At 53.4% G+C, this 24,358-nt stretch overlaps 1 protein-coding gene and 1 long non-coding RNA gene across 3 annotated transcripts; one reads left to right on the top strand and one right to left on the bottom strand.

Moving 5' to 3' along the window:
• Nucleotides 1-1,079: 1,079 nt before the first annotated feature.
• NOTCH4 (notch receptor 4) lies at nucleotides 1,080-23,406 on the top strand. Of its 2 annotated transcripts, none has more exons than XM_060614232.3 (30): nucleotides 1,080-1,195; nucleotides 1,995-2,076; nucleotides 2,269-2,561; nucleotides 4,080-4,427; nucleotides 4,505-4,627; nucleotides 4,746-4,982; nucleotides 5,097-5,252; nucleotides 5,563-5,757; nucleotides 7,157-7,270; nucleotides 8,468-8,581; nucleotides 8,669-8,791; nucleotides 9,543-9,702; nucleotides 10,954-11,099; nucleotides 11,381-11,533; nucleotides 11,749-11,866; nucleotides 12,084-12,171; nucleotides 12,522-12,675; nucleotides 13,475-13,659; nucleotides 15,613-15,865; nucleotides 16,094-16,206; nucleotides 17,041-17,564; nucleotides 18,123-18,506; nucleotides 18,612-18,787; nucleotides 19,324-19,543; nucleotides 19,697-19,769; nucleotides 19,873-20,011; nucleotides 20,541-20,836; nucleotides 21,066-21,213; nucleotides 21,741-21,838; nucleotides 22,166-23,406. In XM_060614232.3, exons 1-30 carry the CDS (start codon nucleotides 1,138-1,140, stop codon nucleotides 22,868-22,870), a joined length of 5,976 nt encoding a protein of 1,991 aa, XP_060470215.2. In that variant the 5' UTR covers nucleotides 1,080-1,137; the 3' UTR covers nucleotides 22,871-23,406. The 2 variants fall into 2 exon arrangements, with proteins under 2 accessions (XP_060470215.2, XP_060470214.2); XM_060614231.3 differs by having other exon boundaries at nucleotides 19,697-19,778.
• LOC132666327 (uncharacterized) lies at nucleotides 2,886-4,817 on the bottom strand. Its single transcript, XR_009604603.3, has 2 exons — nucleotides 3,746-4,817; nucleotides 2,886-3,647 (listed from the first exon to the last, which is right to left on the bottom strand). It is a non-coding gene; the product is annotated as an uncharacterized LOC132666327 (long non-coding RNA).
• Nucleotides 23,407-24,358: the final 952 nt, after the last annotated feature.

Below are 24,358 nucleotides of genomic sequence, written 5' to 3'. Positions count from 1 at the left end.
TGCCCTCTTCAATGCCCATCACCTACCCTTCCCTCCCTCCCACCCTTCCATCAACCCTCAGTTTGTTCTCAGTTTTTAAGAGTCTCTTATGCTAATAAAAAAGAGTTTTAAAAAGGGAAGGTACTCCGGGCACACCAGGCTGCAGCTTTGGGTAGCACAGTGCTGGGGCTGTGCATGGCTATTGATAACACCTCCAGCCACCCCAGACTCTCAGCTCTCTGTGCTACTAAGGAAACTCAGTGTGTGACTGACCCTGGAGCTGTTCTGGGTTGACTCAAAAAAGGTAGGATGAGTCAGGGAAATGAATTCTCTTTTGTCGTTCTATTTACTCCAATTCTGAACTCAGAAACTGACATTCCATACATCTCAGAGATCTCTGTGGTAGAGACAGGGAAGGGAACCTACCTAAATATACAGTTTGCGCTGGATAATCCAGACTGCACATTTCAGTACCGACAACATTCATTTATCATTGATATTGGTTTTATACGTTTCCCAACAAAGGAAGGCCAAGATTTCCCCCAGAACCAGCCCAGTAACTTGCCCATTCCCCCAAAGGAGAAAACTAAGTCCCCAGCAAGGGCCAAGGTAATGGCTAGGAGTGCCCTGCATTCCCACTGCCAAGGTTAGTGGTTTCGACTTATAGAAAGTTGCAGAGTGTCCAAGAAGCACGGATACTAACCTGGAATAGAAGATGCCTCAGCACCCCACACCTCTGTTCCAGGCCCTGACCCTCCCAGGGCAAGGGTAAGCCACCTTGTCATTCTCATCTCTAGAAAGGGGAGACCACACAACAACAGAAGGGCTGGGACTGAACCCAGAACCCCCCCCCCCCCAGCCCGGTGTTCCCATCCTGTTCACCTGCCACACCATCCCACTCCCCCTCTCCCCAGGGGTTGTCAGGGACAGAAGGCCCCTCCCTCATCCCCCTCAATGTTGTTCCACTCCTCCCCCTCCCATCACTAGGGTGTCCAGGACATTGTGTGACTCAGGAAACAGCTCAGACGTGAGGCTTGCAGTGGGCAGAGGAGGAGGAAGGGGCCGTGGGAGCAGAGGAGGTGGCTCCTGCCTCGGTGAGGGCTCTGAGGGTCCTTGCCTGAGGAGGCAGAGGATCTGGGTGTGGGGCGGTGCTCTGGAATGCAGCCCCCTTCACTGCTGCTGCTGCTGCTGTGTCACTCAGTCGTCAAGACCAGAGGTGAGGCATGGGGTAGGAGAGGTGAGGGGACCCATCTTCCTTAAGAGGGTGTTGATGGGTTGGGGGCGGAGGGCCAAGCCCCATGCTTTGAGAGGACATCGGGTGGAAGAGAATCTCACCACCATCACCCCCCAAATGCAGGAAGAGAAGACTCTGCTGCCGCAGCTGCACAAACCAAGGCTTTGGGGCCTGTGCCAGGGGCGGTGACTGTCTGGGGAATGGGTGGGAGGGTGCCCGCCTCAGGGAGAATCCAGTTGGCCTTAGTGCTGGGGGACAGCAGGCTCTTGCAATCACATTTAGGAGGTAAAGAGGGAAAAAGACTGGCCACCTGCTAGGGAAGGCGATGAGAAAAAAGCAGGAGATGGAGACATGGGAAGGTCAAGGGCTGACCAAGTCCCTTTCCCGGTCCAGCTGTCCCCACCCCCCGGATGGCTCAATGCTGGGCCCTTCCGGGAGGAAATCCCTTCAATGTCTCAGCCATTCACCTTCCAGGAGTCCCCTGGGCCCCCCTCCTGAGCCCTGTTGTCTCCATTCCAAGGGATGGAGCCTGAGGCTGGACTTGGAAGGCTGGATAATAAACAGGAAAGGGGGTGGGGATTAGGAGCTGAGAGGATCCCCAGGCCTGGGATGGGGGCGGGGCGATGCTAGGGCAAGAGCACCACTCGGGTAGGGATCAGGCAAGTGCAGAAGTGGTGGTGGCTGAGAGCACGTGTGGGGCTGCTGCAGGCAGCAAAGCACCCAGAGAAATCTGGGAGCGCAGCGCTCCCCACTCCTATGCCTTCCTCATCTCCATCCCTAGTGCTTCGGTGTGGGGACTTCCCAGAACCCTGTGCCAACGGAGGCACCTGCCTGAGCCTATCTCAGGGACAAGGGAGCTGCCAGTGAGTGTCTCCTGGGACTGGGAGACCAGAAATGGGGAGGGAGAGCTGGGGAGGAGGAGGGACTGGGAAGGAAGGAGAAAGGGAGGAGGTAAAGGCACTAAAGGGAAACAAATGAAGGCAAAGGAAGGGAGGTGGGAGAGAAGGCAAAGAGGACCCAGTGACTTCAGTTTTCCACTCTCCTCCCCTGCTCAGGTGTGCCCCTGGCTTCCTGGGTGAGACATGCCAGTTTCCTGACCCCTGCCAGGATGGCCAGCTCTGCCAGAATGGGGGCAGCTGCCAAGCTCTGCTTCCCGCCCTCCCAGGCTCCCCCAGCCTTCCCTCTCCCTTGGCCCCCAGCTTCTCCTGCACCTGCCCCTCTGGCTTCACTGGCCAGAGGTGCCAGGCCCAACTCAAGGACCCCTGTTCTTCCTTCTGTTCCAAAATGGGCCGCTGCCATATCCAGGCCTCAGGCCGCCCACGATGTTCCTGTCTGCCTGGATGGACAGGTGAGCACTGCAGTGGTGGGGAGGAGAGGACAAGCAGGAACACTGGACTGGGAAGTGGGGTGGGAAAGATGGAACTGGAGTCTGCAAAACAACCAGCCCCTTTGAGGACAGAGGCTGTGAGAATCAACAAGCCCTCTTGCTGACCATTGACCCGAGACACATTCACCAGCATGGCTGTACCAATGGTCAAAACGTTGAAGTGTTTTCAAACCCGTTAGTAAAAGGCTACTGCCATAGCCCCTTCAGTGCCCCAGCCTGGCCCCTCGACCCAGTAGCTAGAGTGTTAATGCCTAGCACAAGGCAGGGAGAGGGGAACCTCCTAGATCCTGCATAATGGGCTTCTGGCCTTTATTCTTCCAAGTAGGAGCCCATAACAGCACCTGGAAAGACTGTGGTGGTGGGAGGTGTAATGGGGGTGGAAGGGATCTGACCCAGAGAGAGAAACGGGTATCAAGGCAAGGAAGAGGGGTGCAACCCTGGGGCGAGGGTGTGGGACCCCTGGTGGGCAGGGTGTCCTAGCCTGGGGAAGCAGTCAGGCGTATGGGACAGAGGTGAGAGCCCCTGGAGAGGAAGGCTCCTCTGATCTACCAGGAGGGAGGGGACTGGACAGGGCAGTGAAGACCACACGGGGAGGAAAGTGATCTGTGAGGGGTGGACTAGAAGAGCAAGGCTTCTCAATCGTGGCAAGGCACAGCAATCACCTGGAAAGCCTGCAACATACTGGTGCCCACGTCCCAGAAAGGCTGCTTTAGTGGGTCTGGGGTGGGCCCAGGCATGGAGATATTTTGAGTGCCTGGGTAATTCTGAGGATTTGGGGGTGGGAGACCAGCCTCTCGTGGTGTGACAACAAGGAGGACTGTCAATGGCAACTTGCCAGGCCTTGTGCTTCAGAGCAGGGGCCCACGTGTCCAGTGCCAGCTCTGCCACCGATGAGACGCGCGCCCTTGCATCAGATAGTTAAGCTCTCTGCATCCTCAGTTGCCAGCTGATGTCCACACTTCATAACATTGTCGAGAGGAGGAAAGGGAGTGATGTTCAGGAGGTGGTCACTTAGCCCAGTGCCAGCCACCACCACCACCGTTGCCACTGGGGGGAACAGATGAGACGTCTGTCTCCTTATCATTATCTGGAACACTGTACCCACCTAAAGATTGGGAAATCCAGACAAGAGAGGCCAGACACACCTGAGGGCACACAGCGGTGGTGGCACAGCAAGGTGCCGAGTCTGGAGGCCAGCTGCTTTTCTCCTCCCCACCAAGGAAAGGCCACCAAAGGAAGGACACTGTGTCTCAGGTCTGCTCAGCAGGGCCAGCCTGCAATACTCCCACCAACAATGACAGGTCCCATTTTCCAGAATGCCAAAACTGAGGCAAGGGGTGGTGGAGCAGGGCAAAAAGCGTATGGGAACAAAGAGAAGGAAACATGAAAATCAGACACAGATAATCCAGAGTGAGAGCTGGATTCTCCCAGCTGAGCGGTGGGGGGGGATTGAACAGCACCCTCTGTCCTCTGCCTCAGGTGAGCAGTGCCAGCTTCGGGACTTCTGCTCAGCCAATCCCTGCGTCAATGGAGGGGTGTGTCTGGCCACATACCCCCAGATCCAGTGCCGCTGCCCACCTGGCTTCGAGGGTCATGCCTGCGAACATGATATCAATGAGTGTTTCCTGGACCCAGGGCCCTGCCCCAAAGGCACTTCCTGCCATAACACCTTGGGATCTTTTTGGTGTCACTGCCCCACTGGGCAGGAGGGTCCACGCTGTGAGCTCCAGCCAGGACCCTGCCCCCCTACGGGCTGTCCCAATGGGGGCACCTGTCAGCTGGTTCCAGGGAGAGACTCCACCCTCCACCTCTGCCTCTGCCCCCAAGGTGCGTCCTCACATCTGCCACCCCTCTCTCTGGGCAGGGAGGTCCCCTTCCCTTTGCTAATCCCATGACCCTGTCAGGTTTCAGAGGCCCAAGCTGTGAGGTGAATCCAGATGACTGTGCTGGGCACCAGTGTCAGAACGGGGGCACTTGCCTGGATGGGCTGAGCACCTACACGTGCCTCTGCCCAGAGGCCTGGACAGGTGAGTCGTTTAAGCCAAGTCCATGGCACCCGTGGCCCATATGATCAGCCCCTAGCCTCCCCTCCTCACAGGGCTCCCAACTCCAGCCTTTGTCCCCTTCCCATCCCATCCCCCACAGGCTGGGATTGCTCCGAAGATGTGGATGAATGTGAGGCTCAGGGTCCCCCTCGCTGCCAAAATGGGGGTACCTGCCAGAACTCAGCTGGCAGCTTCCATTGTGTGTGTGTGAGCGGCTGGGGAGGCACAGGCTGTGAAGAGAACCTAGACGACTGTGTTGCTGCCACCTGTGCCCCGGGATCCACCTGCATTGATCGTGTGGGCTCCTTCTCCTGCCTTTGCCCACCTGGCCGCACAGGTGTGACAGAGGGCTCGGGGAGGTGGCCGTGGGGATGGCAAGTGACAGAAGCATAAGCGGGACAGCTGGGATCCTCAAGCGGCCCAAGAGCCTCATGCCCATCCTGCCCTCCAGGACTCCTGTGCCACATGGAGGACATGTGCCTGAGCCAGCCATGCCACGGGGAAGCCCAGTGCAGCACCAATCCCCTGACAGGCTCTCCACTCTGCCTGTGTCAGCCTGGCTACTCGGGGCCCACCTGCCACCAGGACCTGGACGAGTGTCAGATGGGTAAGGCACCCCCACATCAGATCCTCTCTGAGTCCCAAACAGCCTCTGCAAATTGTTTTTCAAATTAAAAATACAATCATCTCTTTTTTTCCCAATTTTGTCCAGATTTGGCAATTCTTCCCTACACGGTCTTCTCACCAGTGCTTAGCCCTCCGGGCTCCACTTAGTCCTTGTCTGTGTTAAAGACACCAGCCCTTTCTCCGATTTGTTCACTCTGCCACAAGCAGGCCCTCATGCCTTCCCTGGCCTTTCTGGCCCCCTTGCCCTTCTGCCCTGGGCCCCTGTGAACTTCTGACTCCTCTCCTCCTAGCCCAGCAAGGCCCCAGTCCCTGTGAACATGGCGGCTCTTGCCTCAACACCCCCGGCTCCTTTGACTGCCTCTGTCCCCCTGGCTACACGGGCTCCCGCTGCGAGGCTGATCACAATGAGTGCCTGTCCCAGCCCTGCCATCTAGGCAGCACCTGCCTGGACCTGCTTGCCACCTTCCACTGCCTCTGCCCACCAGGTACTAGATGGATGGGGCCCTGAGTAGAGGACACAGGGGACTAATCCTGAACCCACTAGGCATGACCCCTCCAGAACATAGATAGCCCCAGGCCAGTTGGGATCAGCTATCAAAGAATACCTCTTTCTCATCTCCCCACCCAAGATGAAAACTCTGGGAAACCCATGGCCTCTAGGAGAAGGGCAGCCACAGATGGTACTGAGGTTGTACACTGCTCAACTCTGGGGGTGAGAGGAAAGCATTCACTTCATAGTCATTGTAAAGTGCGCAGCCTGGTCCACTGTACACAGAGGCCCATCAAGGAAGAGCAGAACAACAGCAGCCTCGGCTCATGCCAACTCAGAATGTTCCTCCTAATCACAGAAACTCTCCCCTGTAGAGATTGAGTAAATCCTTAAAACCCCAAAGGGCCTGTATGCTTGAATTTGGTACAATAGAAAAAAAAAAGTGCCACAAGGCTGCACCTACCTCCAAGTTAGTTTTAAGGGAGACAAGTCTCCCCAAGGGTATAGTGACCAACCCGATATCAGTAAGCTGAATGAAACCAAAAAAATAATGGCTTACTTTATGCCAAGTACCACCTGAACATCTTACATGCATTTTGTCATCTTGGCAATAACCCTCTAAGGTCAGTATTGTTACTGTGCCCATTTTACAAGAAACAGACACAGAGAGATTAAGTGAGTTGTCCAGCTAGTAAGTGGCATGGCCGGGATTCAAACCCAGGGCTTCAGTAGATTTAACCACTACACCAAACAGCCTTCCTAAACTGAGCAGCATCCAAGGAAAAAAGCTGAGAAAACCATGCAGTCATCCAAGGGACAAGGTCATAGATACCAAGGAACTTCAGAAGCAGAATCCCCAGGCAAGAAGTGGGAGGCAGCCGAGGTCTAGAGGCTGATCCAGCTTCAGTTCAGGGTGGGACTGCGGATACCAGGACAAGCCCAAAGATACAGGACAAATATGTGACCAACAAGCTACCCAAATGCCCTTCAAATACCCCCCCTTGGGGACTCCTGGTCTCCCTGGCACAGAAGCCTACTGGGGTAGAACAAGAGGCATGACTCACCTCCAAGCAGATGCCCATTTGTTTCATTTGACCTTGAGGACCTCCGGGCTCATTAGCCCAGCCCAGTGAGCCTGCCGTCTGGGCACAGAGAATGGCCCCCAAAGGTACTTCCTTGCTGCACCCTCGGGTCCCAGCAGGTGCCCTGCTCCCTGAGCTTTCACATTTAAAGGGGACAGAGCCACACACAGCAGAGCAACAGGACCGCAGGATCGTCGCCCCAACCTTCAGGCAGACAGCACCCTGGGAGGGTTCTAGAACCCTGGTCGTCCTGGGCAGAAGGGGTGAGCAGCCCGGGCAGAGCTCAGCCTGCACCACATCTTCATGTCCCAGGCTTAGAAGGGCAGCTCTGTGAGGTGGAGACAGACGAGTGTGCCTCTGCTCCTTGCCTGAACCAGGCTGACTGCCAGGACCTCCTCAACGGCTTCCTGTGTGTCTGCCTGCCTGGTGAGTACAGATTCCACTCCAGCCCTTCAGCCCAGCCCCCTGAACCACAGTGCAGGCCCGGCAATCCCAAACCTTTTGAAGTTCACCCTGGCTTGGCCAACGAGGCTCCCATTTCTCCCAACTCCTCTGCTCCCCCAACTCTCTTCTGTTACATCCCAAATCTTCCACGCGTACTCATCCACCTTTATCTCTGTCCTGCCAAATTACCCAAATCGTCCTTTCTGGCCCTCCTCCAGAGTCCGCTCGTGGGGATCCCAGGCTGGTCTTGGCACTGCTCACCCTGGATGCAGGGAAAACTGCCCCCGGCCTTCCTTCTCCACCATTATCGATCCCTCTGTTCCCTGATGTGATGATAACAGATGTTTCTTGAATATTTGCTCCAGGCCAGGCACTTGGCTGTGTACTTTTCAGGCATTACCTCATTTAATCCTTTCAATGACACCATAAGGTAGGTTCTATTATTCCCCTTTTACAGAAGAGGACACTGCAGCCTAGAGAGCTTGAGTAACTTGCCCAAAGTCACACAACTGGCAGGTGCTGAACATCATCCTCCTGTCACCTCCACCTGCCCCAGGTGTCTTCTCTGGGAAGCCCCCCAGGTTCACTTTTCCTGGTGAGGGGAGGGGCCACGACTTGCATTTATGCTTTTGATACATAGTATTTTCACCATTCACACACACATCCAGTTATACCTTCTTTATATAAAGAATGAAGTTACTAAGACATGCTGTTATGTTCTGAAATTCAAATCACTATTTGAGAAGCCCCCAGATTGGTACCTTCATTATATAATGATACGTGCAGATGAACCTCCAAACCAAGCCATTTGAAACAAGATTCTCTTCACTGCAATTCACAGCAATGTTATTTCTGTCTGTGTAAATAGAAGGTTAAGTACCGGTATTAACTCCAAATTTCTTGTTTGACTCCATGAAATCATACCTGTACATCTCAGTCACAAATATTTGTAACAAACCCCTAATGAATCCAAAGTCAGGAAAGAAAGAAAAAGAAGGAGAGGAGAGGAGAGGAGAGGAGAGGAGAGGAGAGGAGAGGAGAGGAGAGGAGAGGAGGAGAGGAAGGGGGAAAGGAAAGGAAAGGAAAGGAAAGGAAAGGAAAGGAAAGGAAAGGAAAGGAAAGGAAAGGAAAGGAAAGATAACCTTTACCATCTCTCCCCACTTACTCCCTGCCCCTCAGGATTCACTGGCTCCCGGTGTGAGGAGGACATCGATGAGTGTGGAAGCTCTCCCTGTGCCAACGGTGGGCAGTGCCAGGACCAGCCTGGATCATTCCATTGCGAGTGTCCTCCAGGTAGACCAGTGCTCAAACACTGGAGGGAAGAGTGGGGGCCAAGTGCAGACTCCCCTGCAGGTCCCTGACCCTCCTGCTGTGCCATAGGCTTTGAAGGCCCTCACTGTCAGACCGAGGTGGATGAGTGTCTGAGTGGCCCATGCCCCACTGGAGCAAGCTGCCTGGATCTCCCAGGAGCCTTCTTTTGCCTCTGCCCCTCTGGCTTCACAGGTAAGCAGGGGAGGTGTTAGAAAGAACTGGCAGGATAGTTGAGTCCATTAGGGGTGGAGCAGAGGTCATTGCTGGATATTCAAGGGTTGGAATGTAAAAAGAGAATGAGAATGGAACCCCTTCAAATTATTCAATGCAAAACCTGCACAACCTGAGGCTGACAGCAGGTGTTATTTACAGGGCCCACACTGGGCCCAACATGAATGGTGTGATTAGGGTTCAGAAACAGGATGGGGTTCAAGAGGAAGCCATTCATTTGCTTATTTAGAATGTATTAAGTGCCTACTATGCACAGTCAGACACAGACACAAGTTGATAAGAGACCTGCTCTCCTCAAGTGGCTTTAAATCTAGTGCAGAGAGACCAAGAAGTCTCCTGTTGGTTATAGCCACAGGTGCTCTGAGAGAGGACTGCACAGGATTCTATAAGAGCACAAAGGACCAGCCAACCAGACTAGAGATGAGAAGGCTTCATGAGGAGGTAATGGCTGAGCTGAGTCTGGAAGAATGAGTAGGAGTTTGTCAAGACAGAATGATTACATGTTTTAGCTGCAGGTAACTGCATTGCAAAATGATGCCATGCAGGAGCCTGTGTGCCATTCTGAGGAAGTTAGACAGTATCCTGAGGCAACAGGGAGCCACTGAAGGACAGGTTCGTGGGGAGTGAGCAAGTCATATGTAAAAAGTGGCTTTGACCCCATCAAGGACATAGAGGGACTCTGTTTTCCCTCTGACCCATCTCCCCACCCCAGGTCATCTCTGTGAGGTTCCCCTGTGTGCCCCCAACCTGTGCCAGCCCAAGCAAAAATGCCAAGATCAGGAAGACAAGGCCCACTGCCTCTGCCCTGATGGAAGCCCTGGCTGTGCCCCCGTTGAGGACAACTGCACCTGCCACCACGGACACTGCCAGAGGTAACCTTCCACTGTCCTCTGGGTCCTCCTCAGCTAGGCCAGGGAGAGACAACCGGTGAGGGGTGAGTCTGCAAGAAATGACCAATAGGGAAGAAGAAGGAAATGGCGAAGTTCTGAGGTCAAAGCCAAGGTGAGGGATCCACTAGTGAGTGCTATCCTGTGAGGGGAGAGTTCATAAATAACAGGAGAAACGGAGGGCTAGAGGGTCAGAACAGGAAGAAAAACATGAAATCCCAGGACCAATTAATCATACATTAGAGGGGTACCTGGGTGGTTCAGTCGGTTGAGCGTCCGACTTTGGCTCAGGTCATGATCTCACAGTTCATGAGTTCAAGCCCCGCGTCCAAGCTGTGCTGACAGCTCGGAGCCTGGAGCCTGCTTCAGATTCTGTGTCTCCCTCTCTCTCTCTGCCCTTCTCCCACTCTTACTCTGTCTCTCTCTCTCTCTCTCTCTCTCTCTCTCAAAAATAAAAAATTGAGAAATTTGAAAAAAAAATCATACATTAGACAAATATTGAACATCTACTATGGGTGTATCCTTTTCCAGGCACTGGAGGAATAGCACAGAACAAAAGAGACAAAGTGTCTGTTCTCATGGAGCTCTCATTCTAATGAGGAAAGACAGATAATAAACAAATTATAGAAGAAATGTATATACATATTCATACATATAGTCGGAGAAAACAAGCAGGAGGCAAGTATGGAAGGGGGAAAATGCTGAGAACAGAGCCACTGAAGAAGGGGACCAGACTCTCAGGGCCAAAAAAAAGAAGAGATCAGGGGGCTGGGTGGCTCAGTTGGTTCAAAGTCCAACTCTTGACCTCAGCTCAGGATGTGATCTCAGGGTGGTGAGTTCAGGTCCCACGTTGGGCTCCAGACTGGATTGGACTCCAGAATGGGCGTGAAGCCTACTTAAAAACAGAAGAGGTGCCTGGATGGCTCAGTCAGTTAAGCATCTGACTTCGGCTCAAGTTGTGATCTCGCGGCTGACAGCTCAGAGCCTGGAGCCTGCCTCAAATTCTGTGTCTTCCTCTCTCTCTGCCCCTCCCCCACTCACACCCTGTCTCTCTCTCTCTCTCTCTCTCTCTCTCTCTCAATCTCTCTCTCCTCAATCTCTCTCTCTCAAAAATAATAATCAAAAAGAAAAAAAAAAGAAATTTATAGGGGTCTAACCAATGATGGGGAGTGGGGAGGGGAGAAGAAAAAATCACCAGAAGAAGAAAAACACCCTTCTTTTTCTCGTTATGACCAGATCCTCATGTGTGTGTGATGTGGGATGGACAGGACCAGAATGTGAAGCAGAGCTAGGGGGCTGCATCTCCACACCCTGTGCGCATGGGGGCACCTGCCACCCCCAGCCCTCGGGCTACAACTGTACCTGCCCCACAGGCTACACAGGTGAGGCCCTTCCCAAACCACAGACATTCTGGGCTGGCCACCTCTAATCAAGAGCAAGACCAGTAGAGGCATGTGTCCAAGGCCTCTGGGTCTTGGTCACCACCAAGGAGAACTGGGCATGTGCTGCAGGGACCACAGGCGATATGCAGGAGGTGGTAAGAAAAGAAAAGAGGTTGGATGGAAGACAAAAGGGATGGGGATGAGGAAAAGGAAGGGGAGATAAGTAGAGGAAGACAGAGAGAAGAGGATGCCCTTTCTCAGACCCCACTCATTTCCCTCAGGCCCCACCTGCAGCGAGGAGCTAACAGCTTGTCACTCAGGGCCCTGTCTCAACGGTGGCTCCTGTAGCCCCAGCCCTGGGGGCTATTCCTGCACCTGCCCTCGGAGCCACACTGGGCCCCGCTGCCAGACAAGCACTGACCACTGTGCCTCTGGTGAGTACCTACCATGTTCTGGGGCTGGGCCACAGGTGGATGGAGGAACTGGTCAGGGTGTGTTGGTGCCGTCTGATAAAAATCAACTGGCCACCACGAGCTGCAGTTTTGATGGGGGCAGCAGGGAGTGCGTGTATGTCCTGTGCGGGGTGTGACTAAGGTCACAGGCCAGGTATGGGTAAGGAACCCAACCCCTCACAGCCTCCTCTCTCCAGCCCCGTGCCTCAATGGGGGTACCTGTGTGAACAGGCCTGGCACCTCCTCCTGCCTCTGTGCTGCGGGCTTCCAAGGCCCACGCTGTGAGGGAAGGACCCGTCCTAGCTGTGCAGACAAGTGAGCAAAGACCCCTAGAGGAAGGGAAGGGGCCCCTCAGCCTTCCCACCCTTCCTGTCCATCTCCTCTGGGGCTCCAGGCTGCCTTGAATTCCACATCCCACATCCTTTCACTATGACTCCCTTTCTGGTTTCCTATCTCATCACCGCGTCACATACGCCCTCCCCTTTGGTTGCCGGGACTGCCTCCCACCATACCTTGTCTCTGTCCTGTCCAGCCCCTGTAGGAACAGGGCAACCTGCCAAGATGGCCCTCAGGGTCCCCACTGCCTCTGCCCCCCTGGCTACACAGGAGACAGCTGCCAGGTGAGGGGTGCTGAGCCAAGTGTGCTGAGGAGGGCGGTGGCTGAAGGGCTCTAGTGGGAGGGTCTCAGGGACTAGAAGAGCAGGGAGCTTGGGAAGGTAACCACATGAAAGTGGAATCTGGGAGTTGAGCTCTAGCTTGAGGTTTGCATGGAGTAGAAGTAATGAAAGGATTTCTGATCCCAGGAACTGTTCTGGGATGTGGAGGGGTGGGGGAGGGAGGCTATCACCTGGCCCCAGACCATTCAGGAGAGAGCTTGAGAGGTAAGGATTTTGAGCAGCTGGCAGAAGACCATCTCTGGGCCTGAACATATGACACTCAGTCTTGCCCCATGCTCTCTCCTAAACCTCAGACTCTGGTGGACATCTGTGCCCAGAAGCCCTGTCCACACAATTCCCACTGCCTCCAGACTGGGCCCTCCTTCCAGTGCCTGTGCCTCCAGGGATGGACCGGGCCTCTCTGCAACCTTCCGCTGTCCTCCTGCCAGAAGGCCGCTTTGAGCCAAGGTACTAACCCAAGGACCAACTGGGGAACAGATGAAGAGAGAAAGGGTGTCCCTCTACCCAATCCCTAAGGGCATCCACATACAACCTTTGACCAAAACAACCAACTAAGAGTCAAAGTAACACAGACCAACCACTACTGCTGATTCTATAGCTCAGCCCTCCTATCACCATGCTCAAAGCAACTCAAGCAACACCAACCAACCCAGACAACAAGACTCCAGTTTATCACAACCACTGAGACATAACTCCATGTGAAGCAACTCAACTCTGTCACTATCATCATAACTCAGCTAGAATGGATCACACTTAACCCAACTTCACTCAACTGCTGCTCCCAATCATTTTCATGTTATGCCAACCCCCTTGTGAAAGAATACCCCCCCTCATTCAAATGAGGTTTAATATGAGCAGAACTCAGGAAAGAGACTACTGTGGGGTTAGGGGTTGGGAATCACAGTGAGAAAACATCACAGGATGCCAATTCAGGGGACAGACTTAGGCACCTAAAGTTTCCACTGAGTTCTTTCTTCCTTGAGACTTTTAAGCCAAGAATACAATTGCTTATAATGCTCTAATAAGTTTAACAAGAGGTATCTCACTCCATTCTGGCAGAACAGGCAGGAGGGAGATCTTGATGTCTTAATCTCTTCAGCACCAGAATTTATTGACTCCTCAGGCTCCAAGTGGCCTCCACCCACCCCAGGAATGTCAGTGATCCCCATGAGCCTCTCTGCTCTGTGTCTGGGACCCCTGAGAACCTAACTTAGCTTTGTCTATCCCTGTTTGCCTTTCTTCTCAGGCACAGAAGTTTCTTCCCTGTGCCAGAATGGAGGTCTCTGCATCGACAGTGGCTCCTCCTATTTCTGCCACTGCCCCCCTGGATTCCAAGGCAGCGTATGTCAGGACAGGGTGAACCCATGTGAGTCCAGGCCCTGCCAACATGGGGCCACGTGCATGGCCCAGCCCACTGGGTATCTCTGCCAGGTAAGCCGGTCTAGAGGAGAGCAGTAGGGAAGACAAGCGTGGGTGGATGTGGGAAAAGTAGTTGAGGGGGCGTGTAGTGATGTATTCATTTCCCTTTCCTTTACCCACATACCCAACCAACCACCAAGTCATGCCATTTTGCCTCCTAAATCTTTCTCAATTCTGTCCTTCCTCCTTCACCCTTTGTCCCACTGCCTCAGTCTAGGCCTTTGCTGCCTTCCACCCGGACACATGGAGCACCCTCCTATTGTCCCTGCCTCCCCACTTGTCCACCTATAGGCTCAACCTTTACTCCACTACCAGGGTGTTCTGTTGAAAACGTTAAGCTGACCTGTCACTCCCCTGCTTAAAACCCTTCAGTGGCTGCCCACCTCTTTTTAAAAAAAAAAATTTTTTTTAATGTTTATTTATTTTTGACAGAGAGAGACAGAGCATGAGCGGGGGAGGGGCAGAGAGCGAGGGAGACACAGAATCCAAAGCAGGCTCCAGGCTCTGAGCTGTCAGCACAGAGCCTGACACGGGGCTAGAACTCACAGACCGCGAGATCATGACCTGACCCTAAATCAGACGCCCAAATGACTGAGCCACCCAGGCACCCCATTGTGGCTCTCTGATAGTGAAATCTAAGGCCAGCGTGACCCAGCCTTGCCTGCCTCTTAGGTCTGATGTCCCCACATCCCCGCCCTCCTACTCTCTGCTCTAGCTGCTGTTGGCTTCCCTACACACCCCTTATACTGGCTCTCCAGTGTCCTTCCCCACCCACTTCCACTGGACAGTGCTCAAGAGGTGCCTTCCTCAGGGAAATGTCCCTAACTTCTCTCCAGACTGGGTTTGGGCCTCTCCCTCGTGGTTCAGGTCACTCAGCAGAAGAGGCAAAGCTGGGATTCAAGTCCAAGCAGCCTGATGCCTGTACTCAGAAGGCTGACTTTGGATAAAAGGTGTGATGCAAATCCCCCAACCACCCTCTTTAACTTTTCAATTTTATTCTTTAACTTTTTATTATGACCATTTTCAAACATACACAAAAGCAGTGTACTAATTAGTAGCAAACACCCCTTCACTCAACACTCAGCTTTACCTCCCCTTTCCTGAGACTCCTTCCCTCTGATATCTCCAAGATACCCCGTCACCCGCTTCTCCCAGCCCTCCAGCCACTCCTCACACTCTCTGTAATTCCCTTTTGCTCCACCTTTCTGAAGCCTGGTACTGCATTCTTACATGCTCTCCTTCCTCTTGCAAGAACTCAGCACATGGTACAGACCTCATCGATGACCTTCTCCCACTAGCAGAAAGGTGAACAATTGGAAAATGGCTAAGGGTACTGGTTATGAAGTCACAGACTTGCACTGAATCCCAGCTCTGCCACCTGCTAGCCGAGTCATGCAGTCTTTCCAGGAATCATTTGCCTTTTCTGCAAAGTGAGAATCAAATGAGATAATTCACATACAAGTTTGTTGGGAGGGTTTTATGAACTTATGTATAGAAATCACGCAATAAATGCTAGCTGTCTCTCTGGTTTACTGAGAACGCCATGGAAGCAGGGATGAGTTCTAATTTTCTTCATGTTCCTAGTGCCTACAATAGTGCCTGGCACGAAGTAGGCATTCAATAAACACTTACAAATTAATTACGAAAGCATGACAGAGCCTGGGGGTGAGGCGTGTGATTGGGGGAGGGAGGTCTTACCAAAAACAGAACTATGTTTAATAGCATTGTATCATAAGATGGTTTGGGACTGCTGGAGCGGTTAAATTGCCCACTATTGAACAAGGGTATAGCATGGAGTTGAGATACAAGGGTGAAGCTACGCAGGGCTGTGATGGATGATCAGTTGAGTGATACTCTGAACTGGAAGGTAGGGAAGGGATTGGGCAGACTGTCTTGAGCTGGCTCCCCTGTACTGTTGAGATGGGCTGGATTATTGGTTCCCTGTCTGACCCTCTTTGCCCGCAGTGTGCCCCAGGCTACAATGGACAGAACTGCTCAAAGGAATCCAATGCTTGTCAATCCCAGCCCTGTCACAACCATGGGACCTGCACCCCCAAACCTGGAGGCTTCTACTGCACCTGCCCTCCAGGTTTTGTGGGGCTGCGCTGTGAAGGGGACGTAGATGAGTGTCTGGACCAGCCCTGCCACCCCCCAGGCACTGCAGCCTGCCACTCTCTGGCCAATGCCTTCTACTGCCAATGTCTGCCTGGCTACACAGGTGAGGCCTGGAAGGGTGTGTGTAGGCATGTCTGTGGCACAGCTGAGTTGACAACCCCCACTCACAAGGCAGCCTAGTCATCATGTCCATCCCCCTGCCTCCCCACCCCAGGAAATATGCCCCAGGATCCCTTCCTGTGCAGGTAGTACTGGGTCAATTCCCAGTAATGAGCTAGGAAGGGGGCAATGACTGAAGTAGTGTATGACATCTAACCCCACCCCACCACAGGCCAGTGGTGTGAAGTGGAGACAGACCCTTGCCAGAGCCAGCCCTGCTCCAACGGAGGGTCTTGTGAGACAACAGCAGGACCACCCCTGGGTTTCACCTGCCACTGCCTCCAGGTAAGTAACCACAAACCAGTCTTCTCTGTTTCCCCCAACACTGGTGCCAGGTGAGAATGCCTGAGTGGGATCCTAGAGGGGAATCTAGGGAGCACTGGAGTGGGAATTATTGATGAGAACCAGCCCATGCTAATGGCGATGAGTGGCTCTCAGAAGCAGTTCAAGGGGGCAGGCAGGATCAGGTGTTAGCATGAATGGATTTTCAGAAATCATTGGCACTGCCTAAGGTAAGGCCCCAGAGTCAAGCTGGGCGACCTTGAGTAAGTTCTTTTACATGTGTGTGTGTGTGTGTGTGTGCGCGCGCGCGTGGACCTCAGATGCATGAAATCAGGTTAATCATAAGCCTTTGTTCATGATACACTATCATCATTGGTTTGTGCATGGCCTTCTTTTTATTATTCTTACAACATAATACCCAGGAACCTAACCTAAGAATTACAACAGTAACGATGACTCACATGTACTTATGTCTTCCTCTATCCTCTTCCCCTTCCAGAGAAAGAGAGTTTATCACCCTATGTCCAAGGATTAAGATAATATTCATTTAATACCACTCTATTAAGTGTTTAGTCTTCCAGGTTGTTGCACACAGTGGTGGTTCGTCCGTTTTCACTGTGTAATATGTCATTATGTGAAAAAACCATGGACCATGGTTTCAACATCTATAAAATGATTTGATATAAACTTGATGTTCTCTGAGGCCCCTTCCAGATATGAGATTCTAGGACCATCTGAGTTATCTTAACCCGAGAGTTTGCTTGGGGGGGGGGGGGGGGGCGGAGAGTGGGAAGAATAATACAAGGGCTTTCCCCAACATCTCTCTCCTCTCCACAGGGTTTTGAGGGCCCCACCTGCAACCACAAAGCCCCCTCCTGTGGCCACCACCACTGCCACCACGGTGGCCTGTGTCTGCCCTCCCCCAAGCCTGGCTTCCCACCCCGCTGTGCCTGCCTCAATGGCTACGGGGGCCCTGACTGCCTGACCCCACCTGCTCCTCATGGCTGTGGCCCTCCCTCTCCATGCCTACACAATGGCAGTTGCTCAGAGATCCCTGGGCTGGGGTCCCCAGCCTTCCGATGCTCCTGCCCTCCCAGCTCTCCAGGGCCCCGGTGTCAGAGGCCTGGAGCAAAGGGATGTGAGGGCAGAGGTGGAGATGGGGCCTGTGATGCTGGCTGCAGTGGCCCTGGAGGAAATTGGGATGGGGGAGACTGCTCCCTGGGGGTCCCGGACCCCTGGAAGGGCTGCCCTTCCCACTCCCGGTGTTGGCTTCTCTTCCGGGATGGGCAGTGCCACCCACAGTGTGACTCTGCAGAGTGTCTGTTTGATGGCTACGACTGTGAGACTCCTCCAGCCTGCACGTGAGCCTAAAACCCTGACTTCAGGTTGGGGGTGGGGAGGCCTCTAAGTTACAGTGTGACCACAGCCTCAGGCTCCAGGCAGTTGCCACCCTTGATAACCATTGCCAAGTAGGGGTGGAAGACACTAGGCTCCAGCCCAGGGGAATAGGGCAGCATCAATATTTAACATGGGGACCAGGAAGGAGGGCACTGCCTCTGTCTGGGCTCCTAAGAGTTGTGAGAGCTCTGGCCTCAAGCCTCTCTAAGACCTGTTGCCATGGAGTGTCTCCCCTAACAACCAGCACTCCTGAGGGAAAAGGTCTTTGGACTCTCCTTCAGGGAGACAGGAGAGCTTGGGAGGGTAGGGAGAAGGGACAGTCTTAGGAAACAAGGGTGTCATAGACATTAGAGTGTCTCAACTACCTACCACCCAGGGCCTGACTAAGCCCATTGCTCTGGAGCTGTACCCACTTAGCAACCTGTGCCCTAGAGGCAGTGGAATATCAGGCATCTCTCTGGAACGAAGAAGGGGGTCAAGTTTCTTTGGGGATCCTGAGTCCCTCTCTCCTCACCCCACAGTCCAGCCTATGACCAGTACTGCCGTGATCACTTCCACAATGAGCACTGCGAGAAAGGCTGCAACACTGCAGAATGTGGCTGGGATGGGGGTGACTGCAGGCCCAAAGATGGAGATTCAGAATGGGGGCCCTCCCTGGCCCTGCTGGTGGTGCTGAGCCCCCCAGCCCTGGACCAGCAGCTGCTTGCCCTGGCCCGGGTGCTATCCCTGACTCTGAGAGTGGGGCTCTGGGTAAGGAAGGACAGTGATGGCAAGGATATGGTGTACCCCTATCCTGGGACCCAGGCCGAAGAGGAGCTAGGAGGAACCCTGGATCCCTCTCATCAGGAGAGAGCAGCCCCTCAAACACAGCCTGGAGGCAAGGAGACAGACTCTCTCAGCACTGGGTAAGAAGGCCGGGCAGGAGGATGGGGCAGACACTAGTTTTTTAATGGGTGGAGGGAAGGGAGCCAGCAAGCAACACACAGGACTCTAAGGCGCCTCCCCCACAGGTTTGTGGTAGTGATGGGTGTGGATTTGTCCCACTGTGGCCCTGACCACCCTGCATCCCGCTGTCCCTGGGACCCTGGGCTCCTGCTCCGCTTCCTTGCTGCAATGGCTGCAGTGGGGGCCCTGGAGCACCTACTGCCAGGACCGCTGCTGGCTGCCCATCCTCGTGCTGGCACTGGTAGGTGACCCCGTCATTTCCGCTGACTTTGCTCCCAGACCCCCTTTCATGCCAGCAACGAGCAATGGAGGCCAAATGACATGGGATTGCAGGGACCCCAAATGTTCTGTGTGGAGACTTTACCCTCGTGAACCTCTCATTCTCTAATTGGCTCTCCTCATGACCCATTTGCTCTCCAGTCTCCTCCCTTATTTCCCGAAGTACTTTATCCTAACCTTTACCATAGACTTCCCACAAACCTTGGGTTCTGGTCTATCCTGTCTACTAAGTCCAATCATCCCTCTGCCAAACAGCTCACAGTACATGAAAGAACTCCTATAGCACTTATGAGGTGCCAGACCTTGCTCTAAGCGCTTTATAACATTAACTCATTTAATCCTTCCAACAGTGCCACGAGGCAGGTACAATTATTGTTCCCACTTTACAGATGGGGAAACTGAAACAAAAAGAAGTTACTGCACTTGCCCGAAGGTCTCACAGTAGTACTCAGCCTCACCAGAAATGGTCTCTTTTTGTGACTGTGTCTCTCCCACCAGCACCACCAACCAACCAGCTTCCCTGGCCTGTGCTGTGCTCACCAGTGGCTGGGGTGCTCCTCCTGGCCCTTGGGGCTCTTCTCGTCCTTCAGCTCATCCGGCGGCGGCGCCGTGAGCATGGGGCCCTCTGGCTGCCCCCTGGGTTCATTCGAAGGCCTCGAACTCAGCCCACTCCCCGCAGACGCCGGCCTCCCCTGGGTGAAGATAGCATTGGCCTCAAGTAAGAGTGAGGATGAACCCAGGCTCTGGGAAAGACTCTTTCTTGTGGAGATTGATGATCAGAAGTTGATGACAGAGGAAGGGGAGGGGGGAAAGAAGGCTGCTGGAAATCCTGGGGACCCTGAAGGTCCCCTACCCACACACCCCCTTCCAGGGCACTGAAGCCAGAGGCAGAAGTTGATGAGGATGGAGTTGTGATGTGCTCAGGCACCAAAGAAGGCGAAGAGGTGGGCCAGGTGAAACCACAGGGACAGAAATGGTCCTGAGGTGATGGTGGAGTTAAAGGGGCAAGTCAACTTTCCTTCACTGATCCTTGTTCTGATCCCCAAGGCTGAGGAAGTGGCCTCACCCTCCAAGTGCCAGCTCTGTCCTCTGAGGGGTGACTGTCAGGAGCTTCCCCAGGCAGCCATGCTGACTCCTCCCCAGGAATCTGAGATGGATGTCCCTGACGTGGATACCCGCGGACCTGGTATGTAAGACAACCCAGATCAAGAAAAGGAAAACTCCCTTGGACTCTTCTAGAATCAGAAAGCCTTTTGATATTCGAACTGAAAAAAACTAACCTTAGAGTTAGTGCCTTAGAATTGTGGTTCTCAAAGTGTGGTCCCCAGACAGAAGAATCAGTTCCACCAGGGAAATTGTTAGAAATACAAATTCTCAGGCTCCACTCCAGAGCTATTGACTCAGAAATTCAAGATATTGGGAAATCTGTGTTTTAACCAGCCCTCCAGGTAAGTCTGATCCAGACTCAAGTTTGAGAACCACTGCCCTAGAATGTTAAAGAATTATGCCTACTTGCTCCTTTTACAGATGAGGAAACTGAAGCACAGAGAAAAGTAGAAAAGTCATTTGACTAAAGCCACATAAAATCAAGAGCCAGAGCTGGGCTTCCTGACACTTGAGGCTATGATTCTCCATTAACCTCCAAGTTCTCCTCCTACCCCAGTTATGTCCTTTTGATTGACTTGACTCCCATCCCTCATGTCTCTCACCCACAGATGGGGTGACAGCCCTGATGTCAGCAGTTTGCTGTGGGGGAGTGGAGTCCAGGACCTTCCAGGGGTCATGGTTGGGAAGCCCTGAACCCTGGGAACCTCTGTTGGGTGGAGGGGCCTGTCCCCAGGCTCACACTGTGGGTACTGGGGAGACACCCCTGCACCTGGCTGCCCGATTCTCCCGGCCAACTGCTGCCCGCCGTCTCCTTGAGGCTGGAGCCAACCCCAACCAGCCAGACCGAGCAGGGCGCACCCCACTTCACACCGCTGTGGCTGCTGACGCTCGGGAGGTTTGCCAGGTCAGTGCACACTGGGATCGCTAAAGGGAACAGGGGGCAAACTCATAAGTAAACCTGGGCAAAAGCATCCCCTAGGGTTTGGCAGAGAGGAAGGTGATATGAGATTGGGGATCTGAAAGGAAAAACAACAGATAACTGAATATGGGTTTGGGGGTGGTTAAGAGTGTGAGGGACCTGAGCTAGCAGTCCAGAACATACCAGGGATCACTGCCCCCCTTTGACCCCCCAGCTCCTGCTCCGCAGCAGACAGACTGCAGTGGATGCACGGACAGAGGACGGGACCACAGCCCTGATGCTGGCCGCTAGGCTGGCGGTGGAGGACCTGGTTGAAGAACTGATTGCAGCCCAAGCAGATGTGGGGGCCAGAGATAAATGGGGTATGAATCCGGAGAGGTTGGAGTTGTGCTATGGAGAAATTGCACAGATGGGGTGTGAGTAAGAGGCAAAAAAAAAAAAAAAAAAAAAAGGAAGCAGCTGAAGGACCAACTGGAGGCTGGGGTATTCCATCCCACCTAGCTGTCAGGGTGGTAAACCTGCGGTGTGGTGACAGTATAAAACGTTGTCTTCCCCTTTCATCCTGAACAACATACACACACTGCCCTAGTCCACTGGAAAATAGGCTGGGGAAGAAGTGTCTGTGAGAAGGGGGAAGGGTCTCGTGGGGGGAGGTCTCCCGGTCCCACCGTGCCCAGAACAATGCCCCATTGTCCCTCCCGCGCGCCGGTGACGTTACTAGAAGCAAGGCTTCCGGCCAACCGGCGGTCACCCAGGCAACACTTCCGCCTTTGAAGTAACCCAGCCAGCCCGAATAAGTCCTTCCCTCTAAACCAGAATCCGTGGGAAACAGGAACCCAGGCGTCTGGTCCCCAGCCTCTGGGTAACAACCTCCCATGTCGTCCCCTAGGAAAAACCGCGCTGCACTGGGCCGCCGCCGTGAACAACGCCCGGGCCGCCCGCTCCCTTCTCCAGGCCGGAGCCGATAAAGATGCCCAGGACGGCAGGGTTAGACCGAGAGTGGGCTCCCTACAAAAAAAAAAAAGAAAAAGAAAAGAAAGAAAAAGGAAGAGACAGGAAAGAGAGAAAGAAAGAAAGAAAGAAAGAAAGAAAGAAAGAAAGAAAGAAAGAAAGAAAGAAAGAAAGAAAAAGAAACAAAGAAATTAAGAAAGAAAGAGAAAAAAGAAAACGAGCGTGGGAGAGGCAGAAAGAGCGGGAATGCCACGCAACCTGAATGGGGAGGGGCCAGTCGTCAAGAGAGTGGAGTCCGGAAGGGCCAGCCCTGTGGGCGTGGCCCTCCCTGATCTCGCCCTCTGGCTGTTTCTTCCGGTACAGGAGCAGACGCCGCTGTTCCTGGCGGCCCGAGAAGGGGCGGTGGAAGTAGCTCAACTGCTGCTGGGATTAGGAGCGGCCCGAGGACTGCGGGACCACGCCGGGCTAGCGCCCGGAGACATCGCTCGCCAGCGTAACCACTGGGATCTGCTGACGCTACTGGAGGGGGCGGGGTCACTAGAAGCGCGTCACAAAGCCACGCCCGGCCGCGGGGCGGGAGCCTTCCCGCGCTCGCGTACCGCGTCGGGAAGCTTGCCCCCGCGGCGGGGCGGGGCTCTGTCGCGCAACCGGACGCTGTCAGCTGGGGCTGGTCCGCGTGGGGGCGGAGCATGTCCGCAAACCCAGACTTTGTCATTAGAATGGGCTGCGCGTGGGGGTGGAGCCTATTCGCATTGCCGGAGCCCATCGAAAGGAGCAGGAGGCGGCCTGTCCCCCGGAGGCCGTAGGTTTTCTCCAGGCATGCGCGGGCCTCGGCCCAACCCTGCTGTAGTGCCAGGAAGATCCGGGGCCGCTTCCGGGGGCGGGGGTGGGGCCTCAGCCGACGATTGGCCCTGCGATTGGGTGACCCTGAGAGCCTGCGGCTCCAACACTCCAATCCCGCCTCCTTGCCTTACGCCGTCCCCGGAGCGGGGATCCCCTCAAGTCGCCTGGGATTCTCCAACCCACCAAGTAACGCCTTTAAACGCGGGAGGCGAGGGTCAAAAATAGGACGCTACATGACAGGGATTCTAAAAATGAGCACCCATTATAGGACAGCCTGGAAACACTCCAGATTTTAAGATCCTGGATCCCCAAAAGTGAGGAGTCAAGAGTATTGTGTCCCTCCCAAAGTGACTATGCCCACTCCTCCTCGTCTTACACGTGGAGAAGCTGCAGCCCTGAATGAAGAGGGCCCAGCCCTTCTCCCAGAAAATAAGGGTGAGGAGCTACAGAAGGGTGGAGTGGAACCAATTACTACAAACGTAAAGGATGTAAGTTCTTTCCTGTATACGGTATCCAAAGGAAACCTCTGTCATCCACAAATAGCTGACAAATATTTACAGAGTACCTACTATGTGCCAGGCACTGTGTAGGTGCTGAAGTGTGTGAGCCAAGGGCCACTCCAGCTGATGACTCCTTGCACTTTACCCACTTCCCTCCTCAACAAACCATCCCAGGGATGAAGCGTCATTCTTCTCGCCACCACTATCTATTTAAGAACCTCAAATCTGTCATCCCATAATAAAGCTTATTTGAAGTGTTAACCTTTTTTTGGAAGAGTTGAGTGGAATGGGAAAAAATTCCACTCATGGGAATGGCTGCAAAGAGTCTTCAGAATTTTGTGCTCTAAGAACAAAGGCATCCCTTTAGGGGCCACCTGGGTGGTTCAGTTGGTTAAGCGTCTGACTCGATCTCAGGGTCATGAGTTCAGAGCCCTGCGCTGGGTGTGAAGCCTACGTAGGAAAAAAAAAAAAAAAAGTCCTCTTTGGATGGAGGCTTTGAGTACAGTTCAAGAGCGAGAATAAGTAGATTTCCGGGATACTATTGTTATTTTAGAGTATCACCTGAAAGTAAGAGTCTCTAGTAGCCCAGGGAGAAACCACACATAACTATGTATACCCTTTATCCCCTTCAAAGGGCATTTAGTTATGAGCACTTAGGAGATTCCTAAGGCCTCAAGTTAAGGCAGATGGAGAGAGCATCTCAAACATACACCTTTCAGAAACATGGTTACACCTCTTTAATGGTGATGGGCCTGAGACATGGAGGCATGAGGCATTTTGAAAGCTAATAGTAACTACCATTTATTGAGCATTCACTATATGCCAAATTATCGCACTTAATCCTCACATCAATTCTATAAGGTAGGTGCTATTAAAGCTCCATTTTACTTTTTGAGAAACTGAGGCACAGAGATTTTATTTGCCCAAGATTGCAAGGCATTAAGTGGTAGAACTAGATCTCTTGATCACTAGAGTTGACTTCATGCTCCAAGTCACTCAGCTGTAAACTTCATAATATGGCAGGTTGCCATTTAGAGGTCCCAAATATCTCTATCCTGTTCCCACCCTGGTGCCAGCTCGCCTGACCAGTATTGAGACCAAGCCAGGGAGAAGGTCATCTCCCTTTTCCATTTCTATACCCTTCATTCATAACCAGAGGAAAGTTTCCCCTGCCCCTTGTCTCATATTTGGTACATATCTTGTCCCCTGAATA

The sequence above is a fragment of the Panthera onca genome, chromosome B2 (genome assembly GCF_046562875.1).
Source record: "Panthera onca isolate mPanOnc1 chromosome B2, mPanOnc1 haplotype 2, whole genome shotgun sequence".
Taxonomy (NCBI): Eukaryota; Metazoa; Chordata; class Mammalia; order Carnivora; family Felidae; genus Panthera; species Panthera onca.
The sequence above is the reverse complement of the archived record's forward strand: the minus strand, read 5'-3'. Positions and strand labels throughout refer to the sequence as shown.

Coding starts and splice junctions, on each gene's coding strand:
- NOTCH4 (XM_060614231.3), top strand. CDS start 1,138: ATGCAGCCCCCTTCACTGCTGCTGCTGCTGCTGTGTCACTCAGTCGTC. Junction 11,534..11,748: donor CACTGACCACTGTGCCTCTG/GTGAGTACCTAC, acceptor TCCTCTCTCCAG/CCCCGTGCCTCAATGGGGGT. Junction 17,565..18,122: donor GAGACTCCTCCAGCCTGCAC/GTGAGCCTAAAA, acceptor CTCACCCCACAG/TCCAGCCTATGACCAGTACT.